At 33.7% G+C, this 12,029-nt stretch overlaps 1 protein-coding gene across 1 annotated transcript; it reads left to right on the forward strand.

The window, feature by feature from the left end:
* The first annotated feature begins 7,505 nt into the window (after positions 1–7,505).
* On the forward strand, positions 7,506–8,444 carry LOC119524787 (olfactory receptor 14A16-like). Its single transcript, XM_037823434.1, has one exon. It carries the CDS (start codon positions 7,506–7,508, stop codon positions 8,442–8,444), a length of 939 nt encoding a protein of 312 aa, XP_037679362.1.
* Positions 8,445–12,029: the final 3,585 nt, after the last annotated feature.

Raw genomic sequence — 12,029 nt, forward strand, 5'->3', positions numbered from 1 at the left:
GGGAAGTGAATCTCCCTGGCAACGTGGAATATGACTCCCGGGGAGGAATGTAGACCCGGCATCGTGGGATGGAGAACATCTTCTTGACCAAAAGGGGGATGTGAAAGGAAATGAAATAAGCTTCAGTGGCAGAGAGACTCTAAAACGAGCCGAGAGATCACTCTGGTGGGCACTCTTACGCACACTTTAGACAACCTTTTTTAGGTTCTAAAGAATTGGGGTAGCTGGTGGTGGATATCTGAAACTATTAAACTACAACCCAGAACCCATGAATCTCGAAGACAGTTGTATAAAAATGTAGCTTATGAGGGGTGACAGTGGGATTGGGAATGCCATAAGGACCAAACTCCACTTTGTCTAGTTTATGGATGGATGTGTAGAAAAGTAGGGGAAGCAAACAAACAGACAAAGGTACCCAGTGTTCTTTTTTACTTCAATTGCTCTTTTTCACTCTAATTATTATTCTTGTTATTTTTGTGTGTGTGCTAATGAAGGTGTCAGGGATTGATTTAGGTGATGAATGTACAACTATGTAATGGTACTGTAAACAATCGAAAGTACAATTTGTTTTGTATGACTGCGTGGTATGTGAATATATCTCAATAAAATGATGATTTAAAAAAAAAAAAAAAAAAAAAGAGACAATACCATAAAACTCCTAGAAGATAATGTAGGGAAACACCTTCAAGACCTAGCATTAGGAGGTTACTTCTTAGACCTTATAGGCAAAGCACAAGTAACAAAAGAAAAAAAAATAGAAAAATTGGAATTCCTCTAAATTAAAAGCTTTTGTGCCTCAAAGGACTTTGGCAAAAAGGTTAAGGGGCAGTGAATTCAATGGGAAAAATTTGGGAACCATGTGTCTGAAAAATACTGATATTTGTATGTATAAAGAAATATGTCAACTCAATGACAATAGTACAAACAACTGAATTATCAAATGGGCAAAGTATATTAAAAGACACTTCTCTAAAGAGGAAATACAAATTGTTAAAAAACACATGAAAAACTGTTCATCTTCACTAGCTATTAGGGAGATGCAAATCAAGAACACAATGAGATATCATCTCAAACTAATTAGAATGGCTGACATTAGCAAACAGGAAACTGAAAATGCTGGAGAGGTTGTGGAGAAAGTGGAACTCTTATACATTGTTGGTGGGACTGTACAATGATACAGCCACTCTGCAGGGCAGTCTGGCAGTTCGTTTGAATACTACATGTTGAGTTACCCAACCATCTAGCAATTTCACTTCTTAGTATATACCCAGAAGTTCTGAAAGCAGTGACATAAACAGATATTTGCACACCACTGTTCATATTGGAATTGTTCATAATTGCCAAGAGATGGAAACAACCCAAATGTCCTTCAACAGATGACTGGATAAACAGAATGTGGCATATGCCCACGATGGAATAGTTTGCAGCAGTAAGAAGAAACAAGACTGTGAAATGTATGACAACATGGATGAACCTTGAAGATATAGTGTGCTTAGTGAAATAAGTCAGACACAAAAAGAAAGATATTGTATGTTACCACTAATGTAAACTCTGTGAAAAATGTAAAATAGTGTCTTATATTGTAAAACTAGAGGACCTAGAAGTAGAGAGCAACTAGTGAAGGGGGATGTTAATCTAATAAGAACATATAAGATATTGAGGGTAATCTTATTGATATTGGAATGCTCAGGAATGACTATGGTTTGTTAATTTTCTTGGGGTATGGTAGGAATATGTTGGAAGCAGTTAGTTTAAGTTATTTGTTTTTGTTATTGCTTTCTTTTGTTTTGTTTGAAATGGTCTTTTTAAATTTTTTGATAAACAAAGTTTAAAAAAATAAATGAATAATAGTGAGGGATGGGGAGTATGGGATTTTGGGGTGTAATTTTTTACTTTAACTTTTATTCTTATTCTGTTTTGTATGTCGTAAGGAAAGTGTTCAAAAATTGTGGTGATGAGTGCACAACTATATAAGGCTACTGTGAACATTTCATTGTACACTGTAGATAATTGTATGATATGTGAATATATCTCAATAAAATTGAAATTTAAAAAAATAAAGGAACTTACTTGGATGGTGGAGATATTCCATAATGCATCTGGGTGCTGTTTCCATGGATAAATTCATTGAATTGTACACATAAGTTAGAATTTATGTATTCTATATCAATATAAAAGGTGAAGAAAAAATAATTCTTCTGGGAAAATTGTAAGGATTTTGAACACTGTCTTTATTTTCTCCTTACAAACTTTTCACATGAAATGGCTTTATTTTTTTTTTTTTACAGATTATGGTAAATAATTGCTTGCTAAACTGTTTAATTTCCTCTATAAATTCTAATTTGTTTACATAGAATTAATTCTCTAGCAAGAGATTAAGATTCTTGATGACTCCACTTTGTGTTTCTACTTTTTTCCTTGATTAGGTTAGAAGAAAATTTATTCTATATTATTATATCATTGATTAATTCCAAAGGAGGAGCTAATAATTATTTTTCTATCCTTGTTTCCTAATTGCATAAATACAATGGTGTGCTGGTTTTGATATAGTAGGTCCACCACAAAAGCCATCTTCTTTTAATCCAATCTTGTGGGATCTTTTGATTAGGTTGTTTCTGTTGAGATATGACTCAAACAATTGTAGGTGAGATATTTTGATAAGATATTTCCTTGGAGGCATGGTCCTGCCAATTCAGTGTGGGGTCCTTTAAAGGCTCAGGAAGAGAGACAGGAGTGGGAGCCAACACAGATGCTTAGAGATGCTTGGAGATGTGGGCAGAAAGACATTTGGAGATGCTAAGCTAAGAGACAAAGTCCAGAGTTTGTCCCAGAGAAGCTAACAGAGGATCCCCAGATGCTTAGGGAGAAACACCCTGGGAGAAAGAAACAAAGACACACAGTAGCTGAGAGACAGGAACTAAGACATCCCAGAGACATTTTGGAGAAAGCCATTTTGAAACACAACTCAAGAGAAAAAGACCAGCAGATGCCAGTCATGTGATTTCCCAGCTGACAGAGGTTTTCCCAGACACCATCAACCTTTCCTCACTGAAGTTATCCTCTTACTGATGCCTTACCTTGGACACTTTTATGGCCCTAGAATTGTAAATATGTAACCTATTAAATCCCCTTTATAAAAGTTAATCCATTTCTTGTATCTTGCATAGCAGCAGCTCTAGCAAACAGAACAAATGTTATTCTTAATTCCTTTCACTTTCCTTCATTTTTTATATCATTTTCTTTTTTCTAACAGGTTGATGCAGAATGTTGTTTTTGTCTCACATTTTACTACTCCTGGAACAAGTATTAAAGTGCATGTTTTGTTCTCTTTGAACTTTGCTTAACTTCTACCATGTAGAATCCAAAATATGTGGTTATAATTGTTTTTAGACACTATATATTGTATGAGAGTTCATAGGGCAGTTTATAGTTTAGCACAAGGCTTCACAAACAAGGCATTATTGCCATTTTAGAACATATCATTCTTTGTTGTGGGAGACTATACTGAACACTGTAGGATGTTGTAGTGGTGGAAACATGTCTTTAAACTTATTTTATTCCTGCAGATGTGTATCCCTTGTCAATAGGAAATTTCAGTGAGATTTCTCCAGTTAAGGTGTGACCAGACAGAATGGAGATGGGTCTTAATCCTTTTACTGGAATCCTTTATAAACAGAATGAAATTCAGACACATAGGGAGAAAGCCACAGGTTGCATCCAGAAGCTGGAAGTCAAAGGAAGCCAGAGAAGTGAGGAAATGCCAACATGTTCTTTGCTATATGACAGAAAAGCCAACTACCAAGTATTACAATCAGCCAGCCCCAGAATGGCATGGCCTTTTGGGAGAAAGCATTGAATTTGTGTTGTTTTGATGATGCCTTGATTTTGGACTTCTATCCTCAAAACTGTGAGACAATACATTCATGTTGTTTAAGTCAAAAGGTTGCATGTTATCTAAGCTAAAATAATTTGATTGCCTGAAGTAAAAATGTTTTGGACTTTCCAGACCAGATGCACAAAGTACATTTTAACCCTAACATTTACACTAATAAAATGTTGGCCAAACTGTAATATGATAAAACATCAAGCAACCATGGCACATCAAATCAAGATGTGAAATACAAAAGAATGGATGACAAGATGAATTCAATTTTTAACATACTCAAATTTAATTTCCCTGCTAAGATAGAATTAATAGAGTATACCCTATTTCTCTCTAGTTATTAAGGACTAAGAGGTCATGTAGTGTTTCAAGTCTTAATATAACATTAAACAGAAATTTAGTCACTATTAAACAATTTTTAGAAGGTATTCAAATCAAATATAAGCACACAATTTGACATCATCATTTTCATTAACTTTCATTCTCTATTTAAATTTTTATAGCGATACACTCTCATACTCTTTCACTAAGATAAGATAGTAAAGGTTATTCATGAGATTAAGACCTCAAAGGACTGCTTTAGCTGCATCCCACAAATTGTGATGGTTGTATTTTCATTTTATTTCAAATCAAAATAATGCCTCTTGAGCACATGGATTCTTTAGATGCTTGTGATTTAATTTTGAAAGGTAGAGAGGTTTCCCTGTTATCTTTCTATTATTGATTTTAAGTTTGATTTCATTATTGTCAGATAACATACTTCATATAATTTCAATTATTTTAAATTTCTTAAGGTTTGTTGTGCTAACCAGGACATGTTCTAGCTTTGTGGTTATTCCATGTTAACCTGAGAGGAATGTATATTTTGCTGTTGTTACAGTGTTTTAGTGCTGTCCCTTAGATACCAGTTAGTAGATGGCATTTTTCAGATATTTTATATCCTATTAGATTTTCTTTCTACTAACTCTATTACTGAGAGAGAAGTGTTGAAATCTCTAAATATAATTGTGGATTCATTTATTTCTCTTTTCAATTCTGATAGTTTTTACTTCATATTTTTCCATCTGTCATCTTCAGATCATGTCTTTTATATACATTTTGTCATTATGTAATGCCTCATTTATTCTTAGTAGTTTATTTGTGATAATAGTAGATCTACTCCAGCATTTAAGAATTAGTATTTATAGAGTGCATTTTTCTTACTTTCACTTTTAGCCAACTTGTAGCACTATATTTGAAGTAAGTATTTTTGTTGTCATCACATGTTTGGGTGATTTTTTAAATCTATTCTGAGAATTTCTGCCTTACAATTGGTGACATTGGACCATTTCCATTTGATGTAATTATAGATATATGCAGATAAAGATTACACTTTTGTTATGTTTTATATGAAAATTTGAAATCATTTTTGTAGAGATTATTTTAATATAAAATTAATGTACATAAATTAAAAATAGAATATGTGACAACTAAGCCACTCTGACATGTATAAATTCCTGAATTTAAATCTTGAAAGAATGCCTATCCAAAGCCACAATTTACTAACCAAAGAGGACAAGCAACTGAGCATCTTTCCTATTTATTTGTGACTCACATAAATCTATGTGTGACACACACTTATTTTGTCAGAGTTCTCTAAGGAATCAGAACCAATAGGATGTATATCTATATATAATGTAAATATCATGAGATTCTTCTATAAGAATTGGCTCAAGTGACTATGGGGAAGGGCAATTCCAAATACTATAGCACATCTCACTAGCTGGGCACTCCAATAGAGGTTTCCCATAAATTCCCAAGAAGAAGCTAGCCTGTAGTTTTTGAAGTAGGGATGGAAATTTTTCCTTCTGACTTCTGAAATCATCACTTCTTTTTAGTACTTCAACTGATTGGATGAAACATCTCTAATTGTTGAGGCAATCTCCTTAGTTGATGGTGGATATAATTAGTCATAGATTTAATCAACTTACTGATGATTTGTCCACAAAATATTCTCACAGCAACAATCAGTTGAGTGCTTGCTTGACCAAACAACTGAAGATCATTACCTGTTCAAGGTGACACATTACCTCACAACACTGGATTTAAATCTTGGCTCCTAGGCTTCAAATCCCAATATTACCAAAGTCTCCTAGGAAAACAAGCCACTCATCCCCATTTTTGACCAGTGAGATCACAGTCTAATTAGCCACTTGGGAACTCCAGGATATGCACACATCTTATGATCTTTTAAATCTAAACATTTAAGAGGGGAGAAAATGCAGTTTGGTACAGAATTGGCATCTAGAAAGCACTCAAATAATACAACACAATCACGTTCATCCAGGACCAATTTTCCAAGAGAGTTTGCTTTGTGAGTATGAAAATGGATAGCATTATTCCAAACTCTGTCCCCAGATCTATATTTCATAAAGAATGTCCTTAAGGGAGGAAAGAATTCAAAGACTCCACAGCTTTCTAGATGGTGAGCCAGTTTCAGTCCTCCATGAGTGATAGCTTCATTACACCTTGGGCTTGTCACTTGCTGTAGCCCAAATGAGAGCAGATTACTAGGGAAAGGCATGATCAATTTGAAAATATATCTTGCCAGTTGGTTTATTCCATCTGTTCTTTTCTCCTTAAAATAAGAAGATGATATACTAGGAGGTGACTCCACACCCAACTAATTGGGACTATTTTCAAATAAATTCAATGCAGTATATTTTGCCAAGTCAGTATCGGACAAACTGGAATATCCTTATTTCTCTTTATTTCTCTATTGACTAGATAAATCATAATTGCTCTTTATAAGCCCTATAATACTGATCATATTCTGATCTTGTCTGATATTTTTACTTGGTAATTGAATTACTAATTCCACTATTGTAGCTTATAGAGAACAAGGCCCACTACCCTTTTCAAGGAGAAAAGAGTGGGACTAGATATGATATTTGGAAAGTTTTCCAACAGCACTCTCAAATACAAGCCCACAAATATACCAATAATCCATTTATAGTTCCTATACTATATAGATGTGTGCAAGTACATACATGTACAGACATATTTATATAACTCCACACAGTTATAGAGATTTTAAAGGATGGTTTCACCCCATGTATTCCAATATTTATTTTCCTTACTTTGCCATCTGAATTCCCTGCAACACTTTACACAGCTCTGAAAAATATAGGACATTTCCCTATTCTTGGAAATTTAAATATTTTCAGCTGGGAACCAATAAAAGAAACACACTTGTCTAAGTATTAAAAAAAAGCTTTGCAAGAAAAGGAAAACATACTTTGTTCATCATTTTGGTAAAGAAATTTATCTCTTGTATATTCAGAATATGCTCCAAAACAATTACCTCTGCCTTCCAGTGTCTGAAGTAACAGCAATGAAGTAACTCCTCCTTATTCATGCCCAACACACTGGCAGATATTTTAATATTTATATTATAATTTGTATAATTTCCATATATTTTAAAAGGAAATCTATTTCACATGTTAGAACCTCTCCATGTGGTAGTGCTAACCCTAAACACATGATTCATAACAGAATAGCATTAAGACCTTAGCAGAAGAAAACAGGTGGAGGTCTGTGTATGAGAATATTGTGTTGTGTCTTGTTTTTCTATTTCTGTAGCATGACTGAAAAATTTACCAACATAACTATCATAACAGAATTCATGCTCTTGGGATTCCCTGATGACTGGTTGGTACAGAGACTCTATGCCACACTCTTCTTGCTCATCTACCTGGCAGCACTGATGGGGAATCTCCTCATTATCACCCTCACCACCATTGACCAGCATCTCCAAGTTCCCATGTATTTCTTCCTGAAGAACTTGTCCTTGATTGATATCTGCTTCATTTCTGTCACTGTCCCTAAATCCATCGTGAATGCTCTGACCAACAGCAATTCCATCTCCTTCCTAGGATGTGCCATGCAAATTTATCTTGTTTTTGTTTTTGGTGGTACGGAGTTTGCTCTCCTAATAGAGATGTCCTATGATCGTTATGCTGCCATCTGCCATCCTCTGCACTATGAGGCAATTGTGCATAGAGATGCCTGTGTGGAGATGGTGACAGCATCATGGATCAGTGGATGTGTCTATGGTTGCATTCATGTAGCAGGTACATTCTCTGTCAGTTTCTGTGGGTTGAATAAATTGCATCAGTTCTTCTGTGATGTGCCATCACTGCTTACACTTGCTTGTTCTGGGGAACATATTTTAGAAGATGCATTTATTATTCTAAGCTGTTGTTTTGCTTTTGTGTGTTTTATTTTAATGGTTGTTTCTTATGTTCACATTTTTTCCACTGTTCTAAGAATCCCAACTGCAAAGGGCAGACTAAAATCTTTTTCAACCTGCCTGCCCCACCTCACTGTGTTGATGTTGTTCCTGTTGTCATCAATTACTACATATTTAGCAAAAAATTTCAAATCTTCCTCACTGAAATTGTTCATGTCTATGCTTTACACTGTGTTACCCCCTACCCTGAATCCTCTCATCTATAGCCTGAGGAACAAGGACATGCAAATGGCATTAGGAAAATTAATAGCTGATAAAAATGCAAAATAATTTCTTGATTTTGAGATTCAGTATTTAATTAAAATGAATGAATTTTCCAAATAAAAAGATACTATAAATTATCCTATTTTTAATCAACAGGTTTAAAATATGTGTTATCTAAGAGTATACCAGGTTAAAAATTTACTATTTTATGCGTAGCAAATGAGCAGCTTGGAAATTCTTGACTCAATATTTCTCTTTCCAGTATCCATTTCATATCAGCATGTTCTGCTTGGGAGCAAAATTTGTATATATTGCACCCACTTTCACTGTTTCCAAAAAAACTGCAACATCCCAAAAATATTGTCACAAAAAATTGTCGCAAAAATATTGTCAAAAAATAGCATTTTTTACTTTTTTTCTCGAAGTACATTTTATTTTTAGGGAGATGGTAGGTAAAATGACGATGCATAAATATTTAAAGCTTGTCTTTAATGGTTCTGTTGGTTCATGCTAATAAAATATTTACTTGCAGAGTTCAGAGAAGAACCCTCATAGGACTGATCAAATTGTTGTGATCTCTGGTCACTTAAGGATTAATAACATCCAAAGGTGCTGATGAAACATTCCGATTAAAATCCATATTCATTACAGAAAATAAACAGGATTTTTTTTGCAATAAACACAGTATGTCACAGTCCTGAAGTCATACTGAACATGTCTCATTTCCATATATTTTTCCATCAAGTAGTCCTTATTCTAAGACAATATCCTACCACTGATTTCCGTGCCTTCCTTTTCCTTTCTTAATTTATTTACATCTATTCTGCTATTCCTTCCTTCTTCCATACTTTTTTCCTGAACTTTATTATTTACATTTCCTCTTTCTCTTGTTTATTCCTTTCTTCATCTTCTGTCCTTGAATTTTTGTTCTGTGTTTCAAGTCTAGATTGTTCATGTCCCCACTTAATTATAAACTCCTTTCATTGCTTCATGTTATTCTTTGTATTTCCACACAGAATATCTTACTCCTTACATTAAGAACACATTACTGATGAATGCATAACTATGTGATCATACTGTGGACAGTTTTATTGTATACCATGGATGATTGTATGATGTGTGAATGTATTTCAGTAAAACTGAATTTTTTAAAAAAGAACACATTACATTACTTCTATTTTATTTTTGGTGACTGTGGTGTGGATATGACCACTGCTGACTGTGTGTCCAGTGTCACATTTGGCTGTGAGACCTTGTGCCAGTATATGAATGTGTTGCTACCCAGGTACCAAAATGCTTTCCTATCTTTTTCTTTCCCCAACACTGTCATTCACTAAGGAATTCATTCTTTCTCTGAGCATTATAAAAAGATACCTCAGGCAAGAATATTTTACCACAAATATTGAAATTTCATGCTTCCTTATCAGGGTATATGTGATGTTTATTCTCATTATATCTTAGTTTTACAATTAATATTACAAATAATATAATTGACTATTTGGGGTGCTATTGGTCTTTCACTCAAATAATTTTCTCTTAGGATATTCTGCATTTCAGTTAATGGTCATTCTGTCTTTCCTACTGATCTGTGTATGATTTGGTGAGATTCTGGCTTCTTTTTTTCTTCTAACAACCAACTCTAATAATGCAGGAAATTAATTTTTCTCTGTTCTCAAGATATATCCAGGAATTGACCACTTCTTACATGTTAAACTGTTATCACCATGGGGCACATCTTGTCACCTGTTCTTGAGATTGTTGCTACAGTCCCTGATTCAGTTGTCTTGCTTCATTCCTCAATTGATTTCACTCATCCTCAGTCCAGCAGACACTATACCTGGTAGGATCAAGAGTAATGTTACTTAAACAAAAGTCTTCCCAGTGTCTTCCAATGCTATTCACTGTCAGTTCTTCAGTTTCATCTCCATCTTGAAATCTCCTACTCATCACCTCCTTCAGGTCCCAGTGTCCTCTTTGATCTAGCCTAAATCACCCTTTGTTCATGATGTTCTCTGTGGCAGGAATGTCTTCCTCTATATATCTGCTAAATTATATCCTCACTTTTCCAAATCTTTTTTTAAATTCTAATGAACAAACCCTGTGTGTGTATGTACACACAAGTGTGTGTGTGTGTGTGTGTGTGTGTGTGTGTGTCTGCTACCCCTAGTAAAGCACCTGGGCTGAATATTTAACTGACCTAACATGCAGTGCAATGAGTTCTCTTGTATAGAGATGATGCCTACACTTCAGAATAAATCTAGATCTAGTTTAATGTTCTGAGCTGGTTTAGACTAGGTTAATCTTCTATGAGCTTCCTTCAAGTGATGGATTTACATGAGTTTAGGTTCTGGTCACACAGAGACTATTGGTTTTTATATTCATGACATTGAGGAGTTAACAACCTCACTGAACCTGCATATCTACAGGTAATTATCAAGTCATAAATACAATTAAAATGTATTTTACAGAGTTTTGAAAGGGGTCTTTTAGCACTTCTAAATATAGTGGCATTGTCATTGACACTATGGATTCATTATTTTGTTAACAAACCTGTATTTCTGCTGCATTTCCTTATATATTTTTCCCCAAACTAGGGTACTTTTCCTATAGTACTTCATTTCTACAAATTTTTATTGCTTTATTTCATAATAATGTAAACATATCCATCTAAAATACATAGAAAATAATTTATACAAGTTAACCTAGGTTTCAATCTGTGTACACAACATTACTTAACAGTACAATCTCTTGAATAATAGAATGCTTTCACTGTATATTGTATTCTTGATATACATCAAAATTTCTAAAGCCCTTAATCTACTCTTAGAAATAGAGCTTGCTTTAGGTTATTGATCTTATATATGTGTTTATTAATTTATTAATAAATATGAATTTCTTTATATTTGTGGTTATTTTTCAAACTGGTAGTTGAAAATAGAAACTCCAGTACAATAAATGTGGTAGTTTACTGTATACTAAAATGTGTATGTCCTAGATCATCACATCAATTTTCATAACTATCAGCAGAAAATAAGTACGTCTGTCTCCCTGCCTTTTAACCAGTTTTAAATTTATGATTTTTGAAATCATTTTTCTATTAGAAAAGGAAAATTGGTAATTTGTTATCACATTATTATTTCTAAATACTTTTTTCCATTTTTATATTCCATTTGCATGATTTAGTTTGTAAATTTTCAGTGCAGTTTCTTTGCCAAATGTTCTCTATGGAAATTAGTTTTGTTTTTCTTATAATTGCATATGAATGTTTATATATTAACCATATAAAATTTACATTATACTTTGAGAAATATTATTCCTTTGCAGTGTGTCAATTTTTGCATATGGTGCACATTAATAAATAAAAAGATACATTGATTTTAAATACCTCATAATATTTTTCTAAAATTTCTTCTTAACATTGATTAAATATCTGCCTCCAGAGAGGTTTTAAACTAACTCTGTTCTTTGGAAATCTATAAACATCTGGCTAGTTCACATGAAACACATTAGTAGAAATTCTAGAAATAGCCCAAAATGAAGATTTCTTCTCCTTTCTCTCTAGCAGTTTTGTTAGCAATTTTAGGATATGTAGTCTAGAATAATTATCAGCTGTCCTCTATCACATTTTTTTTGTCCCATTGACTTCAGTTT

Source organism: Choloepus didactylus (genome assembly GCF_015220235.1).
Source record: "Choloepus didactylus isolate mChoDid1 chromosome 13 unlocalized genomic scaffold, mChoDid1.pri SUPER_13_unloc1, whole genome shotgun sequence".
Taxonomy (NCBI): Eukaryota; Metazoa; Chordata; class Mammalia; order Pilosa; family Megalonychidae; genus Choloepus; species Choloepus didactylus.

Coding starts and splice junctions, on each gene's coding strand:
- LOC119524787 (XM_037823434.1), top strand. CDS start 7,506: ATGACTGAAAAATTTACCAACATAACTATCATAACAGAATTCATGCTC.